General features: G+C 37.7%; 1 protein-coding gene across 1 annotated transcript in view; it reads left to right on the top strand.

The window, feature by feature from the left end:
- The window catches only part of tln2b (talin 2b), a 68,395-nt gene that overhangs the window by 15,098 nt on the left and 26,903 nt on the right, over positions 1–26,394 (top strand). Inside the window, exons 3-29 of the mRNA XM_007907624.2 lie at positions 5,961–6,132; positions 6,452–6,549; positions 7,473–7,602; positions 8,043–8,195; positions 9,067–9,209; positions 9,577–9,704; positions 9,792–9,855; positions 9,941–10,045; positions 10,768–10,923; positions 11,605–11,706; positions 12,957–13,033; positions 13,758–13,938; positions 14,278–14,391; positions 14,657–14,765; positions 16,132–16,340; positions 16,967–17,065; positions 17,568–17,735; positions 18,236–18,530; positions 19,134–19,300; positions 20,329–20,457; positions 21,908–22,021; positions 22,437–22,550; positions 22,694–22,828; positions 23,036–23,164; positions 23,706–23,808; positions 24,174–24,382; positions 26,059–26,178. Coding sequence (XP_007905815.2) covers positions 5,997–6,132; positions 6,452–6,549; positions 7,473–7,602; positions 8,043–8,195; positions 9,067–9,209; positions 9,577–9,704; positions 9,792–9,855; positions 9,941–10,045; positions 10,768–10,923; positions 11,605–11,706; positions 12,957–13,033; positions 13,758–13,938; positions 14,278–14,391; positions 14,657–14,765; positions 16,132–16,340; positions 16,967–17,065; positions 17,568–17,735; positions 18,236–18,530; positions 19,134–19,300; positions 20,329–20,457; positions 21,908–22,021; positions 22,437–22,550; positions 22,694–22,828; positions 23,036–23,164; positions 23,706–23,808; positions 24,174–24,382; positions 26,059–26,178 — 3,687 coding nt within the window. The 5' untranslated portion in view covers positions 5,961–5,996. The remainder of the gene's footprint in view (positions 1–5,960; positions 6,133–6,451; positions 6,550–7,472; positions 7,603–8,042; positions 8,196–9,066; positions 9,210–9,576; positions 9,705–9,791; positions 9,856–9,940; positions 10,046–10,767; positions 10,924–11,604; positions 11,707–12,956; positions 13,034–13,757; positions 13,939–14,277; positions 14,392–14,656; positions 14,766–16,131; positions 16,341–16,966; positions 17,066–17,567; positions 17,736–18,235; positions 18,531–19,133; positions 19,301–20,328; positions 20,458–21,907; positions 22,022–22,436; positions 22,551–22,693; positions 22,829–23,035; positions 23,165–23,705; positions 23,809–24,173; positions 24,383–26,058; positions 26,179–26,394) is intronic.

Here is a 26,394-nt window from a genome sequence, read left to right on the forward strand (position 1 = left end):
ATAATTACTTCATATTGATTGAAAACCTCCATAATCAATACTTGCACTTGACTCCTTTTACCTTCTCGACCCAATTGATGGATCCCCTTGCTAATTGACTTAACCATATAAATAGTGCAAGGTTCTAGTTCTAATATTCATTAAATTATATTTACCTATATAAAAATCCAGCTACCCTAATTCCATTAACTTCCAGATATTTTTAAATACTCTTTATCTTCCCAATATCCATCACTTTAATGTTGCACGCTATAGTCCCCATTCATGAATTGTTTGAACCGCAAGAGGGTGAGAACAGACCCTTATTAAAGTTTCCTCGTCATTCCCCAGGTGAGATTATTCTCCCTGTCACTGGCTTTTTGCTAAACCAATATTTACTCCAATTAGCTGATAATAAAATAAATTTTGCAAGCTTTACGCAAGAGAATCAGGCCTTTCTTGAATCAGGAAATCTTTGGACCCTCAGGACAGGGTTAAATATCTGAAAATCACAAGTAAATTACGATATCTTCACAAACTAGTTTAGCTACTGCTGCAAACAATTCTAGTTTATCTAGAACATGGTTGAATGAAAGAAGCGTTCTACAAGGAGATATTTATACTCTTACTGGAATTTGCAGGCACTAACTCATGTCCTTGCATTCTGTGACTTTGTTTTTTGTCCATTGTATTCTTTAGGAATGTAATTTTTGAACATCGCTGGCCTGAGGGTCCGAAGATTGCCTAATTCAAGAAAGGCCTCAATTCTGTTCTGTAAACTATAATAGCCTCTGGTTCCTTTTCATTTGGTTGACAAAATGAATACTTTTTCAATAAGAAGGGATTACTGGTGTTTTTTTAAACTCCTGGCAAAGATTTGTGCACTTTTCTCCTTCATCAAACAGATTTCTAGTTCAGTACAAATGGCTTTTAGTTCCCTTAAACATTGGAACATTGACTATGGAAAAAAAAGATTTAACTTTCTTTTCCAACTGACCCAAAACTGAAAGACGGAAACTTTACTCATGGAATGCAGATTCCTACACTAAACTGATTGGAGACCCACTTTCCTGTCTACAGATAATAAACTCAGCCTTGCAACAAAATCACAAGTGCATGTAAGCTTAAAAATCATGAAATACCAGAAAGACACAGTTCGTTGTATCAGTCTCTTTATGTAAAAAAAATTGCCTTTGGCAAATACTTATTATACTTTGGATTACTGTACTTTTGATATCTTTGTCCCCTAGCCCCTCTGTGTTGTTGCTGCTTTCTTTACCTTGATCTCTGGACTTTTTACCCTAAATTGGAACATATTGAAGTTTGTTTAGTTGAATCCTTTTCAGAAGTCCTTTTTTTTATGCTTCATAGTATGGGGTGCTTTGTTCAGGCTATGCAAGGCTTTATTTTAATGCTATTTACACCATATATGGTTAGTTTAGAAATAGCAATCACAAGCAGCAGAAAATTGCATGCTATGCAACAGAATGTATCTGATGATTTGACAATAGCTAATATTAGGTTGGAAAGTAAACCAAGCATGTGATTAGTATTTTGTAAAATTAGCTGGATTGATGGTGCTAATATTCAAATTGACTAATTCATTTAAAATGTAGAAAAAATAATGCAGGCAATAAAGACTAAATATGGAGTGATGAAATCTAACCGAAGCAAAATGTATGTGATACAGTTAATCACATAGCTAGAGTGGTGCAAGTGGTGCCATGGAAACTAAACCAGTAAATTGAATTAGGGAAAAGAAAGCCCAGAGACAAAACACTGAACATTTAGGATGCGTTTCAGATCCGTTTCTTAACTGCACGGTTTTGAAGGGTGCAATCTCCAGCAAAAAAAACACTTTTATCTTTTTTTACAGTGTTGTAAGCAAGCAATGATTGACGTTTCAACATGGCTTTCTAAACACTCTTCAAGGTTACTGTCAAACACCAACCTTTTTTTTGCTTTGCAGTAGTCCTTTGAATTATACAAACTAGCTTATGTTTTTTGTGCATGGTTTCTAGTGACTGTTAGAAACAGTTTAATAGCATTAATGGCAATGTCCTTCTCTGTCATTTTCTCCTTGCCGGGGGATAGCTTGCAGTTTGGCAGACCAGGGTGGGGCAGGGAATTCCAGACGGGAACTGGATGAATGGATTGACATACATTCAACTGAAATAAATCAGTGTATTCAATCATACATAAAATACCACCATCTTTGTACGTTTGTTAAAGAGTGAGTGCCAAGAAATGTTGCCATTTTAAAGCAGCATTCGCAGTATTTGGACACATCTGAGTGATCCATGCATTCTTCCCTCCCCCCAAAAAAAACTGGAGCAAACATGGTTGGAATATACAGTAAAATTCATATAAATCTGATCGTACATTCACCCGCTGCTTGTCCAGCATTGTCCTAGCTGGACAAGCAGCGAGAAAGCTTGCCAGACTGCAATATCAATGGCAAGCTATTCTGTTTTAGCTGGTTAGACACCAACAATCACCCCAACGCACACTCTGGGATTCTCAGGCCTTGGGTCTTGTCAAGGAATTAGGTAAGCAGGACGCATCCCTCCATGACGAGAGTGCACATTCCATTCGAACAATCTATCTCTGGGATTTCCATGCGTAGGTGGGATGCATGGAAATCCCAGTTTGGTTTGGATACTCTTAATCATGGTGATGGGTTTCCACATGTGCCAGACACCCAGCTGACCACTCAAAAAAAATACCACATGCACAGTGCGGTACAGTGTACTCCATTGAAACAAGCACAGAAAGTAAGGTACTTGTTTGCTTTATGTGTTGATTAAAATCTGGCTTATGCAAGTTTGCCTGAAACTTCATTAAATGGTCATTAAATGGTCCCAACTGATATGACGTACGTAAGTTTTACTGTACTATAATACTTGATACAGCTAATCCAATTACTACAAGAGACCTTTAGAATTTTAACTTTGAAGTAGAATGTATTGAAGTAGAATGTAGAAAGATTATTTCAGTCAACTTCTTCCATTCAAGATGTATCATCATCATCTTCTAATGGTGGCATCTCTTCTGGTGGGGGGGTGAATGCTGACATTTTTGATGACTCTAATGGTGATTGGTACAAGTGCTAAAGTCATTAAACATTGTGTCATTAATTTAATTCTTTTTCTAAACTGGATAAATTCATGTTGTCAGAATTTCTGGAGCTTCACGGTATCTATTGACTGTTGCAACTCAGCCTTTCACTCTGGAATAGGATTTCAACAATGTATCGTAAAAATGAATAGATATTCCTTTGTGATTGTGGATTTATTTACAATGTTGAACAAACGTTTTGAGCTTCTGCGGTTGTGCTTTGGTTTCCCACGTGCTTGTCTACGCCTTTTCTGTGGCTGTGTTTGCACCACATATTTTTTTGTTTTATGTTAAGTACTTGCCTCAGGGTTGGAAGCCTAATTTAGTACACTGGTGGCAGAAGCTGAAATTGAAGGGCTTAGCCTCTGCGGAATCTATAGAGCCTGGTGTATAATCAGTGACCTCTGCTGTGCCCTGCCTGCAATGTCGCTTGTGGAGTTATTTCCTGACGTTCCTCAGAAATATCTGGTGTGGGTACCCTGAGAGGCTTTCACCTGGAGGGCAACCGCATTGGTTTCCATGCTTGAAGGCTCCAGCCTCTCATTTTGCCAGAGTGATGACTTATTAATTTTGCATGAAGCATTCAAACAATTGCTTATTTTTTAACTCTATAGTATATATTATATTTGCTGGTGTGAAATTACTTACAAATATTGTATTTGAACTCTGTCCGGTATGTATCTGGGCTGTAAAGATCCTTAACTAGAAAGCCAATCCAAATGATTCAAAGGCCTGTACAATCCTTTAATTGCCTTTTTTGTGAAAAAATTGTATTCCAAATTACTGCAGATGTGTTTTATGCAAGTTTGTGACCACCTGGTGATTTTTTTTAAATTTGCTGTCAGGCTAAGCAGCTGCCTGGTTATGGGATTGAAAGGGCAGCATTAAAACTGGTCTGCACTGATCATTTTCAAGATAAGTTTCAGACCAGTGCAAGTTTGAAATTGCTAACTTGTTAGAACAGATGTTAGGGTGTTCCATAACAGGTGGTAGGTTTTTCTAATCAGTTTCGGGTCAAGATGCAACTCCTTTATACACTGGGGCATTGAGTCTGATAAAATTAAGCCAATTTGTAAAATGTCTCAATATTTGCCACCTGCGATAAACCTACTTTATTTAATCAATGGAATGGAAAGAATTTCTGGATCTGGCTTATTTTCTGATGGGTTAAGATGAGATGGTGGTTCATGATTTACTATTCAATGCATTTATCATGAAGTTGTCTTTGAAAAGTTGATTTAATATCTGAATATATTTTCGCCCACAAAATACACAGTCTTTGTCTTTCCACTTTGCAATACGTTCTGTGAAGTGTTTTGAGACGTCTCAATGACGTAATAAGGTGCTATATCAAACGCAAGGATTATTATAATATTGTAAAAAAAAAGGTTGCAATGGCTTTCTAGGAAATTCTGGGTATGCACACTTTGGGAATTGCTTATGCATTGCACAAAATTCATTTCAGTGTTGTGTTTTATTTGAGAAATGAGAAAAGGTACGTTTGACTGCAATGTTGCATACACAAAAAAAATCATGTTTACAGAGTAGCCCCAAAATATGAATGGGCTGTTTGGCTGCTCACCAGTATGCGAGTGAGAACTGAACTGTAATTTTCCCACACTGTGCACCACTCTTGGCCTATGGATGACCTGCACCCAGTGTGCCTCCAAGCAACGTTGCCTCCTTTCAGCGGGTCTCCTAGTGGCAGGGCTGAGAACAGGGACAACACTTTCGATTTATCCATACTCTGTATACTGTCGCTACTGAGCGAATTGAGATTTTTTGATACGTTATCACATATGATATCGGAGCTACTAGCACCACAATCTTGAATCTAGGTCTTTGCTGATATTTGTAGAGCACCTCAATCCGCTATTTATAACGGCTTGCAGTTTTCCTAACTCAGTTTGAAAGCATTTTTTTTGTTTTGCAAAATTGGTTTTAGTTTGTTCCACCTGAAAATAATGGCTGCTTCAATATTATACTGCTACCTGCAGATAGGAAATTGCTGAATTTCACAGGGGGGAAATTGCTTTCCCCATTGAATTTTTATAAGCGAGGTGAAATGTTTCAAATCCGCTGATTCAGAGCTCTTCCATGGGTTTTCCTTTGTAAATCATTTGTCTCATTGAGGAAACAAAGTAACTTAAGGAAACAACAAAAGTAATTTCAAGTGACTTGAAAGCTACGTTGGTCTTCTGACCCCTTTTTTAATCATTTTTTTGGTTTAGTTTCCTCTGATTCAGCCTACTTCCGTTCCGCTTCAGAACCTCCTCTCCTATTCCGTGCCTTCTGACCTTGTAGACTAAATCTCCTTTGTACCTCTGTGTCGCGCTTTGCTACAGCCTAACTATATAACCTCAATTTATATTCTCCTTGTCAACTGGGTCAAATTATTTTCTCTCTCTCTAAGAAGCCTAATATACTTGTCATGCAGCAGAACCTCACTCCCATTCTTTGGGAGAATCATGTTGATTCCATCTGATTCCTTTTCGCCCACAAAATATCCAGTGAATTCACTTTACAATGAATTCTGTGAAACGCTGAGACATCTCAAACATGTGATAAGGCGCTATATCAAATGCAAGGATTATTATTACACTTTTTACAGTGAATTCTGTGAAGCGTTGTGAGTTATCCGCCCGATGTAAAAGACAAATGTCAAATGCAAGGATGATGATTTCTCTAGATGCACAATTTATTGACTCCTTATCCCCCCACATTATTCCTACGTGAAGAATTATATAAATGCAAATTGTTGTCATTGTTGATCATTTGCTTTTTTTGAATTGATAGAAAGATCATGATGCTGTGAATATGTGAGTTTCGGCATACATTTAGAAATCTTATTTTTTTTGATGTAGGTTTGTTGAGTGGACGCCTCCCAATCAGCTGACACAATGGTGGCCCTTTCTCTGAAGATCTGTGTCCGTCAATGCAATGTCGTGAAGACGATGCAATTTGAACCTTCCACAATAGTGTATGATGCCTGTCGTATAATACGTGAGCGTGTACCTGAGGCTCAGACAGGACAAGGTGAATGTGGTTTGCCCTTTTTTTTTTCCCGAGAAGAAGGTGACTGGAAATAAATTGCTGATGCTATTAATTTTAATTTTAGCTAAGGCAGATTGACATTGATATTGCTGGATAAAGGGCAGACAGTTTATAGCAGCTCAAATACAAACTGAGACACATTTTATTGAATATGGTGATAACATTAACCTGGATGCATGATAATGTTCAACTGTACAATGATGCTGCAGTCTGTAACAGTGTTTGTTTAGTTCGGATTTTCTATGTCACCAATGTTAGAGACATTACGTATGTGCTGAATTTGTTTTTTTTATTTTTCTAGCATCTGACTATGGTTTGTTTCTGTCGGATGAAGATCCAAGAAAAGGAATTTGGCTGGAGTCTGGGCGCACAATGGATTATTATATGCTTCGAAATGGGGTACATTCAATTTTTTGTTCAACATTTACAGACTGCAATGGATAATTAAAATCACTGAGTTCCACATGATAAAATACTTTGCATCTGAGACTCCGAGTTTTATTTGTGAAGATGTAAGTAGTTATAAAGGCCATACTTACACAAGGCAATTGGAAATTTAAAGTACTTGTATACAGTGTTATTTGAGGCATGAAAAGAGTGATTGTATAATTAACGTTAATGAGTGGCTATAATGTGTACAATAGGAAATTGAGGTTCTTGTGCAGGTAATGCATAACATGAGGAGATAAGCAGTGATGAAACACAAATAGCGTGAGTTACTTATTTAATTAACATCAACAACTTGCATTTGCCTAGCGCGTTCACGCACGGGTAGAGTCTCGGAGCGCTGAAAGAACAATCTGTACATATAGTAGTTATCAATGTCTAAGGGGCAGGAGGAAATAATGTTCAAGCTAAAGGGGAAATTCAAAATAGGAATCTCAAATAGGATTGGGAAGTTGTTGAGGGATCAGCTTAAATCCATTATTTGGAATACATTGCTAAAATTTAACACACTTGCAGCTTGTAAAGAATTTTTGGCAGCACAAAAAAAATGGTAAGTAGAAAATAAGTAAGTAAACTGGTGGTGTGTAAATGTCTTGTAGACATGCATTTTTGGTACAAGATAACGCAACTATCATTACCAAAGTCTTCTCCAAATGCAAAAGCGAGAGACAATGAGTAATGTACGGTAGAACTTATTCCTGACAAAAGCAGCAATGTAATTTGTTTTAACCATCGGCTTTAGGCGAGTTTAAAAAAAAAAGGGCTGTTTTAGGCAAGTAATAATGTTACAGAATATAGATTGGATAATTGCAGAGGCTTTAAATATTGTTGGGTCAAAGGGCCTTACTCATTCCATGCCTATTTTTTCTGTTTAGGATGTATTGGAGTACAAGAAGAAACAAAGACCACAGAAAGTACGAATGCTGGATGGTGCAGTAAAAACTATAATGGTGGATGACTCCAAAACTGTTGGGGAACTGCTAGTTACTATATGTAGTAGAATAGGTATGTATTGACTTTAATCTCTGGTTTAAAAAAAAATGCTGATTTTTTTTAACGTGTGCAATTGTGACTTATTTTTAAAAATTGCAACATTCAATGACTCTTTTATTCATTAGCTGGAACACTTTTTTAATGAAGATAAAACCGCTATCAGATGGAGCATTTATCAAATCTAGATTCAATGTACTGATTCTACAGGATTTTATTGTTGAATGCAAACAATTTACTTTCCAATGGTGCTTGGTTGAAATGTGATTTTGTTTTCTAACATATTTCTCATTGCACTAGTTTTTTTTTGTGTATATCAGTACTGTGTATAATCTACCCAAGGTTGATCTGAAACTGGTGATAATTGACAAGCAGGAGGAAATGTGACTTTGTTTTTGATTTTTAAACCTAATAAGTCAATGTCAATTAATAATAGCTAACATTTTTCATTTCAGGTATTACAAATTATGAAGAATATTCTTTAATTCAAGAAACCACAGACGAGAAAAAAGAAGATGGAACCACTACATTGAAAAAGGACAGAACGCTTTTGCGAGATGAAAAAAAAATGGAAAAATTGAAAGCAAAGCTTCACACAGATGATGACTGTAAGATGCTTGTTGACCAAAACCTATTCAGAAACTGATTCTACACTGCTAAATACATATTGGTGAAGTCAGAAAAAAAATAGTTTGGAATAAATTACACTGAATTTCACCTAGGCAAATAATAATAGTAATAAACTAGAGAATTTAGGAAGTAAAGAGATGAATCTCAAATTTAGAATCTAGAAGTAGAAGCCTAATGCCTTAAATTCCTGCAGATTTAAATTGTAAGTCAAGTAACTTTGTAGATTGATCAGAGTTTTCGAAGTATCCTTTTCAGCACGTCTAGTTACACATGTGTGGCTCTATATGCGAAGAGAAAACCATGGCTGCATTTTATAATTATGTTGAAAAAGCCAGTAATAATCCCTGTTGGGTTTTTTTAGGAACAAATTCCAGGCAACCTTTTATGTGTTAATAGCTATGCTGTTCAGGAAGTGGAGTTGTTTTCTTGTCCACTTCCATTCTCGATCACTATAATGTAGGGAGTATGCAGCTGTGCCTTCAGTGCACAGAATCCTTCCATGCTTAATTGAAGGCTTTCTTCATCTGCAAAGAGGTTATAGATTTGTACGGGACTAAACTTACAAGACTAAAATTGAATTATTTTATAAATTCTTTTTTTGGATTTTTTTTACCATTATTTGTGTATTTTTCTTATGTATATGTTAAAAATAGCAATCGTGATCATCTTATATCAAACGTTCTTTTGTTGACTTGTTAAAAATTTCTCTTATTAACAGCAGTTCACAACCCTGACTCAAATGTCTGAGGTAATCTCGCAGCAAATTGCTTTTGCAAGAAAATAAAGATAGAAGTGTTTATAAAGCAATGTGTGTAATGTTGACTGTTATGTTCTTTGTGTCTCTGACAGTGAACTGGTTAGATCATAGTCGAACTTTCAGAGAACAGGGAGTTGATGAAAACGAAACTCTGCTTTTAAGACGGAAGTTTTTCTACTCTGATCAAAATGTGGACTCCAGAGATCCAGTTCAGCTGAATCTGCTCTACGTACAGGTATGAACAATACCTTTCTCTTTTTGCTCTTTAATAGTGCCAACAATATTCTGTTTCCAACCTGATATAATATTTTTTCACTGTAAATGTCGGAGCTCCAGGCAGCCTCCAACGTCAATCCTAAGGGGCTGTTGTTCATGTGCCAGTCTAACAACAAATGTTCAGCAGGCAATTCATTGCCATCAAGCTGCATCCTGACCTCACTTGACATCTACATGTTTATCTCTAACCAGGTATCTGATCAGGGCCGATAATGATGTCCCAAAGGCCAAACATGTGCATATGTTTACTAAGCAAGTTATGAATGAAGTCAATTAAAAATTCAGCCACTGGGAACAGTTTCCTTTTGTAATTCCTTTTTTCTTAGGCCAGGGATGATATTCTCAATGGATCCCATCCAGTTTCCTTTGAAAAAGCCTGCGAGTTTGGTGGAATTCAGGCACAAATCCAGTTTGGACCGCATGTTGAACACAAGCACAAACCTGGATTTTTGGAGTAAGTTCCACTTTTAATCTAATAATTTTTCAGGTAATTACAGATGTGACACTAACGTTAAGCATTTGCTTTGATACAATTTTCTAGTCTGAAAGAGTTCCTGCCCAAGGAGTACATTAAGCAGAGAGGAGCTGAAAAGAGGGTATTTCAGGTACGTACCTTCACATAAAACAAATTCTAATGCTTGTGAATACAAGACCTCAGCTGTTTATAATGTGATGGAAATCTTGCATTAGGAGCACAAGAACTGTGGCGAAATGACAGAGATCGAAGCAAAAGTCAAATACGTAAAATTGGCCCGATCTCTCCGAACCTACGGTGTATCATTCTTTTTGGTAAAGGTAAGAAAATCTTCCATTGCATCAGTAATATTATCTTCCACTTCTCTCACTTGCTTCCTTAGAACTTTTCACAAAATTGAGAGGTGTGTTCCAATGAAGAAGACCCTTTAACCTATTTGATCTCAACTTTACAGAATACAAACTTTAACATCTAAAATAGCATCAAACTGTGTCTTGAATAAGTCCAATGTCCTGATCTCAACCACCCTTTGCAATAATCATTCCAGTTTTTGAATACCATCTGTGCAAAGAAATGCTTTCTGGTATTTACCCACAAATTTGCTCTTCACACCCCTGATCCCGTGACCTCTTGTCCTGCTGCCGTGTCGTATCTGAAAGCATTGTTTTCTATGATGGGACTTTGCTGTGTGAAAATCGCCTACAAATGCACAGTCACTCCACTTTACAGTGGATCCCCAACATGAAAAGCGCTACATCAAATGCAAGGATTATTATTTTGTTTTCTGTCCAGCATCTTATACCTTATGTGAAAGGTCCCCTCTTGCATACCTCTTTTGAGACTGCAGAAACTTAACTTGATGTTGTTCCTCACAGTTCATCCTGCAACAGCCTCATTATTTAATAATTATTTGCCTCTGAAATACCCCCTTGTTCTTGTTTTAAGGCAGTCAGATTTGTACACAGTACTTTAGGAGCAGACTAACAAGAGCATGTTATGTTAAAGTGGTATTCTGCAATTTTCGTTGTATATTTACTCTTAGGAAAAAATGAAGGGCAAGAACAAATTGGTTCCTCGACTTTTGGGTATAACTAAAGATTCAGTATTGCGTGTGGATGAAAAGACAAAAGACGTGATACAGGAATGGCCCCTGACAACAGTGAAACGTTGGGCAGCTTCTCCAAAAAGCTTCACTCTGGTAAGATGCCGGGTGAAATGTTGGGCAAGTTTCTTAACTCCACATGCTTGTTTCCCTATCGATAAGTTGGAACCTGGTTGTTAGTCGATTGGCGGATCGCTTTTCCATGGGTAATAATTCCTTAAAAAATAATAATAAATTGGTCACTTCAATCCCCGACTGTTGTGGGCCACTGCTGTGCGTAATCGGCTGCCACATTTCACCCACAAAATATACAGTTACTACACTTTATAGTATATTCTGTGAAGCGCTTTAAGAGATCTTGAAGATGTGATAAGATGCTCTATCAAATACATGGTTTATTATTATTACCTGTTTCCTGGAATCATTTTGTAGTTTACAATTGAACTGTGTGGTTCTGTGGGTCTCTTTGAGTGTTCTCTTCAATGATGGAGTTGACAATATTTTCTCTCCCCAAATCTGGTCTCCAATGGGTGGTGTTGCTTGAAGGGAAGCAATCTCCTCACAAGTGGGATTCATTGGAAGCCTTTGCAATATTTGCTGGGAGCAAGTACTTTTCTTTTTACTCTTGGTATGTTATCTGTCTCTTTAAATGTTAAAATTGATTCTGGGTCTACAGCCATCTGAGGCAACGCATTCTGCATTCTCACAACCCACAATGTGAAGAAATGCTTTCTGATCTGTGAGGTCTAAACGATGTGCCTTCCTTTATTTGCGTAGGATTTTGGAGAATATCAGGAAAGCTACTATTCAGTTCAGACTACTGAGGGTGAACAAATCTCACAGCTAATTGCTGGCTACATTGATATTATCCTGAAAAAGGTAAGTGTTAGGTTTAATGAGCAACGTTGACGTGCATGAACAATAAAATCAAAATCCACGCTGTCCGTCAAGACAGAAAGTAGAATTTGACCGGCAGAAGTTAGTTGCTGGGAATTTGTTCCCTATTAATTACATATGTGATGGATTCACCTCCCCCGTTTTGTTGACTAATCTTGGTGACTGTCCTTGGTGATATCCTGTACTCTGGACTGTTTCCCTTGATCTAAATGTCAACAAACAGGTAATGAGTGATCTAAACGGGATTGTGTATGTTAATCAACTGAAGTATTGATTTTTTTTAAAAAAGGGTTGAAAGCTTTAAGAATACGATTAAAAGAAATCGTGAACTCACTCTACGCAATCAATTTTTGTTACATTCAGGGAAGAAAGTGAATTTAAACTTCATTTTTACGTAAAGTATTTCTGAAAATGCCTTCAACATTATTCTTGCTGAATAAAGTTACAGAAAGTTTCAGTAAAAAAAGGTATTTTATCTGAAGGTTCCCCTTTTATGAGTGTCAGCTGGTATTTTGGAAGTAATTCGAAATTTCTTCAAACCCTGTCGCACAGTTGTTTTAATAAACTGTACATTTCAACAAGCAGATCTTTTTACTCTGAATTGTTCTGAAAGTCGCTTGTAATTCCCCCTCTCTCGTTTACAACAACAACAACAACAACTTGGATTTATGTAGCCCCCTCCACGCCGGACGGCATCTCAGAGTGCTTTATTGGTGTGGAGTCCTGTAGCTCAGTGGTTAAGAGCACTCGCCTGGCAAGCGAGAAACATGGGATTCCCGGGCATAGTGAAACATTGGACAAGTTTCTTTATTCCACACACTCCACACTCTGTTTACTTAGCAGTAAAAAAGAACCTGGTTGTTCGTCGATTTGGCAGATCGCTTTATCGGGGGTAGTAATTCCTTCAAAATAATTTGGTCACTCAATCCACGACTGTTTGTGGGACACTGCTGTGTGCATGCGGCTGCCCACAAAATATACAGTCAATTCACTTTACAGTATTTTCTGTGAAGCGCTTTGAGAAGTCTAGAAGACGTGATAAGGCTCTATATCAATGTGAGGATTATTATTATTAGATTTCACTTCAAACTTTATCTGAGGTTTAAGAATAGCTCTCCTGTTGATCAAGAGTAACTGTGAGTATTGTAATTCTCTAGCAGAATATGGTGCTCATCCTTTTCACACTTTCTTAATTTTTGTAATGTTCTCACATGCTTTCACCTTTTTTGCAGAAACAAAGTAAAGACCGATTTGGCCTTGAAGGAGATGAAGAATCAACAATGTTGGAAGAATCAGTTTCTCCAAAAAAGTAACACAATTTAAAATACTGCATTAAGTTGCTCAAAACAGCGATACCAATGAATGAATAACAGTACAGAGTAGCTGGTTGCACATTAACTTAATTTAATTCTCTCGATATCTTGCAATCATTTCTTACAATTCAAAAACTTGGCAGGTCTGGAGAATTGCAAACAGTATATGGGTACATTTGGATGTTTGTTATCGTATCGATGCTCATGAGTATAAAGCAATCTTTGTTTCATAGTATGAATGTAAGTGACTTAAAAATCAGTGTTATTGATCTAGTGTCCAGTAATGTACCTAGAACTAACTGTTCCATGCCAAAAACCTCATTGATTCTGAAATGGCACTATTCCCATGGCACTATTCGAAAAGAGAAGGGAGATTCTCCCAGGGTCCTGGCCAGAAATCCCCCAAATAAAATTGGTCAATCCGTGGGTAGTTGGTATTGCTAAATGTTAACTTCCCAAATAGACGAGTCTGAAAAGCACACTGAGGTTATTTAATATAAAAGCTCTATGAAACAATACTTCATTTATCAGCATTCAACTTTTACCACATCTCTGCTGAATTATCCCACTTGCTTACTTTCAATATACAGAAGGTGTCCCAATGCCTTGACTCATAAAGCCATATATTGGGGTGAAGAATGTGATTCACTGGTGATAATTATCACATTTTTAAGCTATTTTTAAATATGTACACTAATAAGACTCTCCTTCCTGTCTCAGATCTACAATTTTGCAGCAACAGTTTAATAAGACTGGAAAGGTGGAGCATGCATCTGTTGCATTGCCAGCAGTAATGCGTCCTGGAGCAGGTGGACCAGAGAGTTTTAACATGGGAACAATGCCCGCTCCTCAGCAACAGGTTCTCAGTGGACAAATGCACAGAGGTCACATGCCTCCACTGGTGAGGAATTCTAATTAACGGGAGGATATTTGCAGTGGTTAATGTCATTGATTTTGAAATGAATAATTCAGTTGTTAATCAGTTATTAATTAATGTTTGGGAAATGGGTCTAAATGCTGATTATGCATACGGCGAGATATTGTAGAAATCCTATGGGGTTTTTTTTTGTGTGCTGGATTTGGATTTTTTCATATTTTTTTAAAAAAAAGTTTTAACCATATGCCTGTAATCATTTATTTAATCGCTGTTTTAAAGTGATGAAAATGCATTTTACTTTCATATGAAAAGATGATATTGCTTTCATTTTAACCTGTTCTGTCATTCTGCCCTGTGTAACAGACCTCTGCACAGCAAGCTTTAATGGGAACCATTAATTCCAGTATGCAGGCAGTACAACAAGCCCAGTCTGATCTAACCAAAGTAGATGATTTACCTCCCCTGGGACGTGACCTGGTGAGTCCACTTAGATTTGGTACCCGTTTTTAAGGTTAATTTTGCATCCTACATATTGCACAAGTATTATTGAATCAAGGTCACGAATAAGAACGTGATCTATGGTAAACTTTTTCATTGAAAATTTGATGTAAACTTCTCAGAATGACAGGAAAATGTTATAGGTCTGTAATTTGAACTTTACACCAACACACCTCTCTCTCATAGACAGATCATTGTGTGTTGTTCTACCGATTTGTAACTACATTGTTTGTATTTTTCTTAGGCATCCAAGGTGTGGGTTCAGAACAAAGTTGATGAGTCAAAACATGAGATTCACTCACAGGTCGATGCAATCACTGCAGGCACTGCATCTGTTGTCAATCTCACAGCTGGTGAGTTAGAAGAAAACACATTATTTTTAACGAGATTTTGATGGGTCAAATGTTTACAGAATACAGTAGAATCCCATTTTCAAATGGTAGTTGGCATACGTACAATCATAACCCCACTTATAACTGAGCCCAATCTCTGGTCAGAGCTTCTGAATTCACTGTGCATACGGACAGAAAGTCAGCTGGAGGTTTGAAGTGAGACAACGCAATTTTTGAAGCTTTTCTGCTTGCATGTCAGGATCCACACCCAAATCATACTATCGGCAAATTGAGTTATAAAGAAACATGTTAGAATGCTGTTGTAATTTGAGCATGAATTTTTCCTGAACTATTTTCAAAATAATTGTTTGAAATCAAAAGTCAGCATGATCTAGATTTACTTATTCGCTACCTTTTCTGCTGATTTAGCAGAAACATTGAACATGTTTCCAAGCAGCAATCTTTAAATATTTACTTTACAAATAGCACTTGCACTTTGTCATTTTAAATACAGAATTGTTACTTAAATTATTCCATTTTGGCTTCATTTCAAATTACTGTGTGCCAGGAGAAGTTGAGTAAATGTGACCTTATTTGAGTAGTAAATGAAATGGAGACATAACCGCAGACTTCAATTGGTGTGTCTCTACTCTGTCTCCATCCCATGCATATTCAATCGATAGGTCTGGAGATCCAACATCACTGTCCAAGATAGTTTCAATCTATTATTACATTTATAACTGTAAATCTCTGAGGTCCAATCCAAGTGAATACACTGCAAGTAATAATCCTTGCACTAATGCATTAGATATATTGCTTTACACGTCAAGAGCATGCCTCAAAGTGCTTCCCATAATTACAGTAAAATGTAGTGAATGTGTATATTGTAAGTAAATGCTGCAGCTAATTGGCACACAGTAATGTCCCACAAGCAGCCATGAAGTTTATGACAAATTTTATTAGGGGGGATTGTTGCACAGGGGACCAGGAGAAACGTCTTTCTCTTTTTGAATCTCTTCTCAAATTAATTTCCCTACAGTAATAAAACATCTAAGGCCTTTATTTTTTGCACAGATTTTCACACATGTTACATGTAGGGCACTGCATTGTTATTTCCCATGTAGAGAGGAGTGAATGATCTAGGAATAGTTGCTCAAAATATATATAATATATTGTCAAAATGTTTTGGAAATGGCTACGCAGATAAATTTTATTATAGCCTTGAACCTGAAGAAATGAATTGTACAGTATTTGAATTTTCACCAAATGTAATATTACTGTCCCTTAAGGGGAAGGGACAAGAAATATCCAATTGCATGAGTTTTAGTAAAGTTGCGTGCCAAGTACAATGTCAAAACTGAAATGTGGCATTTTGTTGCGACTCCAGGTGACCCAGCGGACACAGACTATACCGCAGTTGGATGCGCCATTACAACCATTTCCTCCAACTTAACTGAAATGTCGAAGGGAGTGAAAATGCTGGCTGCATTAATGGACGATGATATTGGAAGTGGTCAGGACCTTATGCGTGCTGCGAGAACATTAGCTGGCGCTGTGTCTGATCTGCTGAAAGCTGTGGAGCCTTCATCAGGAGAGGTGAGCTGAGAGCAAAATTCCAGGGGTAGATATCATTTTCACCCATTTGCAAAATCGACCCTTGTGTTTTCTGTCACATTAATATCGGCAATTTGATCCTGTCAGTTTTTAGTGCTGAATGTTATGAAGTAAAATCGGGTAAATGTTTAACGATAAGAGCTTTTATTCGCTTTGCACTCTCTCCGAAATAACTGCAAAATCGTAAATCTGATTTGTTTTGACCACAAAAGCATTGCTTCCTGTCCTGCCCAAGTGGCTGTTCTTAAATGTATACCTACTCAATGAGTGTAAGTGGTATTACAACAGCATTATAACACGTTTCATTAATGGACATCAATATTGAGCCCAAGTGTGTCTACACACATACAATTTCCAATGGGAGTTACCAAACAGCAGTCTCAGTGAAAAGACTGGCTTTGATTTTCAGGGCATTGCATTGTAGTCGTCCCACCACTGTTTCTGTATCTGAGATAAATTATCCAGTCCAATCAGGGTGGGAGGAGGAGTATTATATTATGCCACATACTGGATAGGATATTTACTGATTGAGCCAATGTGTGGCTTTTTTTTAAACCAAAAAAAAAGTGTATTTTGTCATAAACACACATTGTGTGTTTGATTTGCAGCCTCGTCAAACTGTCTTGACAGCAGCAGGAAGCATTGGACAAGCTAGTGGTGACCTTCTCCGACACATCGGAGAGAGCGAAACTGATGAACGTTTTCAGGTATGAGAAACTAGTCTGTAAACACACGCCTGCTCACACAAGGCCTGTTTTGAACCAATTAAATCCTTTTACTTATTGTTCCAACCTCCAAAATGGATAGAGGGTGCTGGGAGATAGAAGCAAGACCATTAACGTGATTTTAAAAAGATTAAAAATAAATTTGGAATTAACGGGGAGAGAAAAGGGACAAATAGGGAAGAAGCAAGAATAGGAGGAAAAAAGAGATGTTAGAGTAAGCCTAAGTAATTTTTTTCCTTAAATAAAAGTGCATTTTAAGTAGTGTTTATGATATAACTTTTTATTAGTTTAAGGCTTGATCTAATGGTCACTTTTATAGAGGCTATAAACACAAGTACAAACTCCTAATTTTATTTATTGAATTCTATGGAATATCAGGTCAGGCCATGTTAACAAACAATCTTTTGAAAGTGTAGAATCACATTTCATGTTTGGAATGGTGGAATGAATCATCTTGTTGCTAACTTGATTTCGCTTGTTTCAGGACGTCCTGATGAGCTTGGCCAAAGCTGTTGCCAATGCTGCTGCTATGCTTGTCCTGAAAGCTAAAAATGTTGCTCAAGTGGCTGAAGACACCGTTCTTCAAAACCATGTCATTGCAGCTGCTACCCAGTGTGCACTTTCCACATCTCAGCTGGTCGCGTGTGCAAAGGTAACTGTTCACAGCAACGCTTCAAAAGCTCCAGAAAGCAATCTCCTTAGAATGCTGATGGAAAACAAAATATAAGTCTACTAAATACAAAACTTTTCTACGAGATGTTTTCTAATCGTAACTAATCTACATTCATGTCTTATCCTTGATACTCACTGATGTTTGTTTGTAAAGGATTCTCTTGTGTGGTGCTTAATCGGAGGCTTTGATCATCCTCTCCTGATGTTTTCTATGATCCTGGCTGAAGCTCAAACATTAACGAGATCAATTACTGTTAGGTTGATGTCCATGTTTTTTTTAATGAGTAACATTGACTATTAGTTCTGCAAAATTAAATTGATTCAATTGTATTATGAGCACAGGCCACCATTAATTTCTAAATGTGATTTAATTACTTAAAGCCTGATGGAATGCGCCTGTCTATTTGTATTGGATATATTGCGCTCTCCTCCAGTTTCAGATTAATTCTACTTTTTTTGCTCTTGTTTGGCATGGTATAGGTGGTCAGTCCAACCATCAGCTCACCTGTTTGCCAGGAGCAACTTGTTGAGGCTGGGAAGCTGGTAGACCGTTCAGTCGAGGGCTGTGTCAAAGCTTGCCAAGCTGCAACTGACGATGGTGAGCTGCTGAAACAGGTTAGCGCAGCAGCCAGTGTGGTCAGCCAGGCTCTGAATGATCTCCTACAGCATGTCCGCCAGTATGCCAGCAGAGGAGAACCCATTGGCCGTTATGACCAGGCAACGGACACGATCATGACAGTTACGGAGAGCATATTTAGTTCAATGGGTGATGCTGGTAAGTTGAATCACTGCTCAATAGCGTGTCTTGGGTTATGTGAAAAGTGCCACATGAGTGTAAGTTTGTATTGTTTTGGGAGTATGTGTGTGTGTGTGTGTATGGGGGGGGAGACTTCCTCCCTCCGAACTTCTGCTTTCCCAGGAAGGAGGTGGAATTTATTGCCAAGTTTGATTCAACATTCTGCTTGAGGTATATTGAAAACAAACTGTTTTGTTTCTTATGCTGCTAACATGCAGTATAAAATGTGCTGTAATACAATTGCCACCAAAAGACCAAACTGAATATTTGCATTACTTGATGTTTAGATAGTCAGCTTTTTTTATTTTGTCAACACACTGATATATGAGGCAATTTCATCGCTCCCTTAGCATGTTTGATTATTGGATTTAACAGGAGTACATAGATATTTGTTAGGTCAGGGTTTTAAGGGATATGGGGCAAGGGCTGGTAACTGGACTTGAGGTACAGATCGACCATGATCTTATAAAATGGTTGAACAGGCTCGAGGGGCTGAAGAGCCTCCTCCTGTTTCTATGAGTAAGCTTAATCATAATCAGTTACAGTGTGTGGTAATAATGAATTGCAATTTGGGTTGCACAGGTGAGATGGTTCGCCAGGCTCGAGTCTTGGCCCAAGCAACGTCTGATCTGGTCAACGCTATGAGATCTGATGCAGAGGCCGAGAGCGATGTGGAAAATTCCAAAAAGCTTCTGGCAGCTGCCAAGCTCCTCGCTGATTCCACTGCTAGAATGGTTGAAGCTGCAAAGGTAGTTTCCGCTTGTTAAGACGGCCTAAGGGTTTATGTGGTCAGAATAGTTTATTTTATAGATAAGTTGTAAACGTTGTGAGTTAGCAAAAAGGCCAGTATTAAAGTTCTGTTTATCTTGGCAAAGCATTGTGTTGATACACTGATTGCTACATAATTGACTTACGTCGAGATTTATTTTAAACATGGTGAGAGTGTTACATTTTATTTTTTTTAAATGCTGCAGTATAATGTACTTGAACATGCTCAAAAATACCTCTTCCTCTCCCATTCCATCATAAGAAATTGGTGCAGTAGTTCTAAGGTGGAATCTAAATTAACAACTGTTGTAAAACAAATTGCCCAGACTTTATAGGAGCCTGAGAACAGGAGTTGACCATTTGACCCATCGATCCTGTCCTGCCATTGTAATTACATGATGGCAGGTCCTTTACATTCCAGTCCAGGGCTGCGGTCAAAAGAATGGAATTGTTCTCTCCGGCATCTGGTCGTTTTGCTCATCGTTTGTGTGTCGAGCATCAAAGGATGAAAATGAGTACTTGCTGTGGCAAGGCTTGCAAGTGTTGATATGGCCCTATTCCATTTCTCCCCCTCTCCAACGCTAAACTTTTCTTCCCTGGCTTTTTATTTTATCTCCTGAAGGCAGCGACTCCTACTGGTGTATCACTGCACAGACAGCTGGTATCTCGTGCAAGACATTATTCATGTATGAGGCCACAGGCAGTGAGTGTCTTGTATTTGATCATAGGACTTGCCTCTATCAAGCTTGCCCTCACTTGTTCCTGCAAGGACATTCCTCGCATTGGGCGACAAGATTGCAATTAGGAAAAGAAGCTCTCACCATCATTTCCTCACCTCCCAGCCCTCGAAAGCTGAGACCGATTGTACACCCGAATGCTGCTTAACCAAGATTTGGTGGCTCTAATTGAGAGTTGCATCATATAACCCATTCTCCCATTACACCACTTATTTAATTTCAAATGGTATGATCCTCACATTCTCTTAGTAACCTTGTGTCTCCTCATATAGGGTGCAGCTGCTAATCCAGAAAATGAGGATCAGCAACAGAAGCTGAGAGAAGCAGCAGAGGGACTTCGAGTTGTTACCAATTCAGCTGCACAGAATGCCATAAAGAAAAAGTTAATTAACCGACTGGAGGTAATATCTGTGATTTCATATTGAAATTTCACAGACATGAAAGGCAAAGTAATTGTATTTTTACAAACAGTCACCATGTTCGTTTGAGACTGCTCCTTGGTGGAATTTTAACCATTAAGTGTCTTGAGTGCTTACAAAGTTTCTTCATCAGTATGCCAGTAAATTCCTCGACTATACCTGACAAAAGCATCGCTTTCCACAGATTTTTTTAAACTGTCTTAAGTAAGTAAAGTTCAAGTATAGAAAATTATCCTAACTATTATGCACCATAAATTCCATTTTGTTTGATGAAAGTCAATCGGATTTTAAAACTATTTTCTCTTGAGATTTCATTTGGGGTGAGGATTAATTCTTCAATTTTTTTGGGGGGGAGGTGGATTGTATACACATTGCATTTGAAAACAATGGAATAAACTTTTATACTGTATTTAGTTGAAATTGTTAAATATTATGTTTGTTACTTAATCCGATAGAAACTTTTTAGTGTAACATTCTGAGGCTTCCAGGATTACTGGGGAACTGTGGGTTCAAACTCCGAATTTACAACCTTGCAGTTTGTTCTCTGTGAAATTCAGGGAATTCCACGTCACAAAATATTTTCTTTGAATTGTCATTTTAACCAAGGGTGGGAATCAAATACTAATGAGTTAAAAATGGGAGGTCATTAACCTTTTTATTCACTGAGCAAAACGATCTTCGGATCTTTTGATCTGGATGAAAGGCCATCTGAAGTTATAAAATAAGTACACAATGAATGAATGCCATTGGTGTAATTTTACGTAAATGAAATGCGGAATCCCTTTGATGCCGATAACTGTGTTTAAGCAAATCTGAGGTCCTATAGTCCACTACTGTGTAATCACAAGGTCCTGCAGTTCATTGTTAATGTGTACAATTTGGTGCTGTGCAATTTATATGCCCAGGTATTTGCAGCCAAATTAGAAATAATCAGATATGCCTATGACTGAGTCTGTGACACACAGGACTGGCTGAAAGTGGACTGTACTAACATGATTCAGTTCTTTTAATCCTTTTATTTTACCATGCCGTATAAAGGGGGTATTTTGATCCTTTATTGTATCCATAAAGAAGTTGGGGACTGTTTCTTGTCTGTAATTTCTTATGTAGTTCAGGGTTCCTTCTTGTCCCAATTCAAAGGATTTACTCTCATTAAACTCATTCCAAGACATCCCCAAGCATGTTCCTAAGGTGGCCTAATAGCTGAGAAGACAGTTCCAAGGACTGATAGATATGCAAGAATTTCTCACTGTGAATATAATTTTTTTTAAATATAAATTTCCCCACTTGTAGCTAGTGGTAGATTGTTTCGAACAACAGGACACGGTCCCCATTTTCACCAGTAATGTTCACAAGTGTGCAGGGTTAAATATATGCAACCATCGATTTACTTGAGTTCAAAGCAACTCATGTTTGCTCTGTTCCATATTAGAATGCAGCTAAACAAGCCGCAGCTGCAGCAACACAGACCATTGCAGCTTCACAGAATGCATCTTCATCCAACAAGAACACAGCTGCCCATCAACAGCTGGTCCAGAGCTGTAAGGTAATGGCCTGATACGAAACACTAGATTTATTCATCATAAACCTAAGGGATTTATATGTGTTCCAGTTGCATCGCTTCTCAGGCATTTCTGAGTGTTTCATTTCAACAATACGTATGATGTTAGTTTTCCGGTAAAGTTTAAAAGCACAAATTTAGTTCAGTAAAGAACCGTAAAAAACACGGTGAGTAATTCTGCAGTTTACAAGTAAGCCAAGCTTCTAGGTGATGTGTTGGGTGTTTTCATGTGCAAGAGAAGCAAATCGCACATTTATATAATATAAAATATTTTTGTAGAATATAGTTTCATATTAAAAAAAAGTTTCTAGAATATGAATCTGTGAGCAATTAGCTTAAATGGGGTCTATAAATACAAAATGGTTTCCTTGGATAAGCTGTGTTTCATCCTGTTTTTCAGGCTGTTGCTGACTATATACCTCAATTGGTGCAAGGTGTTCGAGGGAGTCAGGCTGAACCAGAGAATCTAAGTGCCCAGCTTGCCTTGATTATTGCCAGTCAGAATTTCCTTCAGGTGTGTGCAGTGCATGTTCATTTAGTACCTCATTTCTCCGTTCAAGTGAATGTAACAGTTTTTTAAGTTGAATTATGAAGAAAGTCTTAGATTATTGGTACTTGGTGCAATCATTTTAAATGTCATCTTATTTTATTTCCAAGCCTGGAAGCAAAATGGTATCGTCAGCCAAAGCAGTTGTGCCAACTGTTGCTGACCAGGCTGCAGCCATGCAGCTTGGTCAATGTGCCAAGAATCTTGCGACCAGTTTGGCTGAGTTGCGAACTTCTGTGCAAAAGGTTGGTAATAAGTTAAATTTTGTTATTTTTGAAGTGATTACAGCTTTACAAAGTAAAATAAATCTGATTGTCTAAACTATTTGGTGTCGTGCCACATACATGTAAAATATTTGTTTGTGTTTTTAAAAAAAGCACATTTTAGAATAGAAAATTGCAAAGATCATTTCAAAAATAAATAAATAAAAATCTTACTTTTCCTCAATACAGGCTCATGAAGCTTGTGGGCCAATGGAAATCGACTCTGCTCTACATTCAGTCCAAACACTGAAAAATGAATTGCAGGATGCCAAGGTGGCTGCAGCTGATGGACAGTTGAAACCACTGCCAGGAGAGACGGTAAATTGGACTGTTGTGTCAAACAATCTTATTCAGGAAGGAGTATGCCTATTAACACCTGAGTCCCTCTCAGAAGCTAACCGGTTCCAAAGAATTATGATTACCTTTCCTATTCGTCACATGTTCAGTCTGGGCTCCGCTACTGTTAAGAGCTCTGAGACTACCCTGCGTGGAGGGTGCTATCTAAGTACAAGTTGGTGTTGTTTTCCTTTTTTTTTCAAATCCATTATTTAACACTTACTGAGTTAGGAAATAGAAGAATATGAAATGGGGTTGTCACTCCTGATCAGTGTATAATAACCACTGTTGCAGAGTGTACGCATGTGTATACTGGATAAACCCAAGTTTGGGTTGTTTTTAGCTCTCTCGTGTTTTCCATAAGGTGCAGTATTCCTGAGAGTCTAGGAGGAGAATGTTATTTGTAAAATTCCTCTCCAGTGGGTCACAGAATATCGTGGTATCCTTGCACTGTTTTCACTGAACTTCCGTTAAGACGTTGGATATGTATGAATACTACACTCTTGGTTTTATCTCTCTGCAGCTTGAGAAGTGTGCTCAGGACCTAGGAAGCACATCCAAGGCTGTTGGCTCTTCAATGGCACAGCTTCTTACCTGTGCAGCTCAAGGAAATGAACATTACACAGGTAGATTACATTCTTTGTAGCTCTTCTGAAGACTTATGCTCAATTTACTGTTAAGTTGAATTATGTTTAAAGATGAGAGCTTCGATCATTTTCTAATTCTTTTTCATAAAATGTTCTTATTAATACACCTGCACTATTCTTCTGAACTCTCACTTTGCCATTTCACGAGTCTAATTAGGAAAAAGCTTAGCCCCCGACTTGGAATATGTTGCATGTTATAGAGTGTGTAGAAAGATAAACAATCTTGAATAAATTGAAGGAATACAAATTTCTTTTGAAACTCTGTACACAGATTGTTCAACTCGATTTTACAAAGACGATGAAAACAATTGCATGAAATGTTTCAGTTGTGCTCTCTTGCTTAGGAATCGCTGCCAGAGAAACAGCACAGGCTCTCAAGACGCTGGCTTCAGCCGCTCGCGGAGTAGCAGCATCTACTGATAACCCTCAGGCTCAGAATTCAATGCTTGACACAGCACGAGATGTCATGGAAGGATCAGCTGTGCTTATTCAGGAAGCCAAGCAGGCCCTGGCCTCCTCTGGAGATGCAGAAAGCCAGCAAAGACTGGCCCAGGTCAGGCATTATTTTTTTTAAAAAAGATTAACAAACATAATGTGTTTGGCTTCATTTGTTATACCCCTCTCACACCAAACTATTTCACACACAGCTCCCCTATGTGCATTGACACAGATCTTTCTGGTCCACTGTCACCCAATAGATCAAAGGTGCAAATGGGTGGGATCTATTGAATTATCTGTCAATCTGACTTCATTGTTGCAATTGGAACTGGTACAAAATTGCAGTAGTAATGAGGATTGGCATTGGGGAGATCCCAGTGCTTGCTACCTTTATTATACTCATCTAAAAGTAGTAGAATTATTTTAATATAATGAAGCATGGGACATTAGTAATTCAATTCATGTTACAAATAACATTTTATCTATTTTTTTAAAAAAAGGTAGAGTTGAAGTTGCTAAATGCTGCAGTTGGCGATTTTTAATTATGCATGGTTGAAGTGAAAAGTACCTCCCCTTTGGAAAATTATAATTTCTAACAATCTGACTTAATTTATTCAGTTAAATTCTGAAGGACGTTTTGTCTCCATTTTTCATTGAAAATATTTAACAGTAGAAGTGGATATCTCAGAGCAGCTTTTTGAGTGTTGAATTTGCAGTACGATCCATTTGTACGTTTTATTAGTGCACTCAAAAACTTGATGCACTGTAAAACTTGCAACAGTGTGTGTTTGCAGTCTTCGGTTTATATTCTAATGTAAACTGTTTGCTGAAGTGTTTGAATACAGAGTGAAAGCATTGCGCTAAGCATTCTAAAATGTGGGGGGAAACCTAGATGTTCCACATCAAGCATTGAATATTTGTGTTTCTTATTTTAAAAAGATATACTATTTCCTGTTCTTGCTGTGGCTGTTGTACTCATAATATACCACAAACAGCCATGAAACATTCAAAAGAAGCTTTTCATTTTAATCAGTTGTACAACTAGCTCTTAAATAATATTGAACCCCGGCAAAGCTTTCTTCAGTCCCTCAACAGTGATTTAAGCATGGGAAATGGAAATGCTTTTCTCTGCTCTGACTATCTCTCCTGTCGAAAACAATGACTAATTGCTCCTATCGGGCAGATATCATACATAATCCTTTATCTGTCAGTGAATTGTAGAAAGTAATGCAATTTCGGGAACATCTGAATTCCTCAATTGAGTTAGCCTTCCAGTTTGCTGATGAAATTGCATTGCTCTCTATTTTGAACTTAGTTACAGACCCTCTGGTACTTGAGTAGTTTCTTCATTGTTTGGGTGTTGGACTACTAGGTGCACAATGAGCATCCAACATACAGGTGCATGCACACATACACCTTTTGGGGGAGGGAGAATTGCATGGCAAGTGTTTTCTCAATTTTATTTTGAATACAGTGTTTTCTTGTGTTTCACAATCCTCTTCCTCCTTAGGAGAGAGAGCAGTTTGCTCCTCCATGAACAATATAGTGCACATTTATCCTATTGGTTTCCTCTTCTGCCCCAAGTCATTGATTGTTGTGATCAGTCATTTCAAGTACAGCAGCCTTGCTCTGTGGTTGTAGGACACCTTGCTGGTATACACTGCAGTTAATCAGTGCCAGCAAAATCCATAAAATCCATCAGCGTTTTACTCGGCAAGAACTGTTTTTCAGATTTGCAATGGTGGTTTCACTTGATATTTTAAGTTCAGACTTTCTTTTGGGCTTCTAAAGGTGGCGAAGGCAGTGTCACACTCATTGAATAATTGTGTCAACTGCTTGCCTGGGCAGAAGGATGTGGACATGGCCCTTAAGAGCATCGGCGAATCTAGCAAGAAACTCTTGGTTGACTCGGTAAGGTCTTTTGAAATAATAATCCTTGCATTTGGTAGAGCGCCTCCAGAATCTACTTGGAATAAAAACACTTTATACAAGAAATGGATAACAAAAAAATCAAAACATTTTCAGATTTTTTTAATGTTGCAGAAAATGCTCATGTGTTTTTTTTTCTCTCTCTTAGGAAGTAATATATAAAACTAATGTTGAAATGAACAGAAGTTTGTTTTGTTC

This window comes from Callorhinchus milii, unplaced genomic scaffold (genome assembly GCF_018977255.1).
Source record: "Callorhinchus milii isolate IMCB2004 unplaced genomic scaffold, IMCB_Cmil_1.0 Scaffold26, whole genome shotgun sequence".
NCBI classification, from domain to species: domain Eukaryota; kingdom Metazoa; phylum Chordata; class Chondrichthyes; order Chimaeriformes; family Callorhinchidae; genus Callorhinchus; species Callorhinchus milii.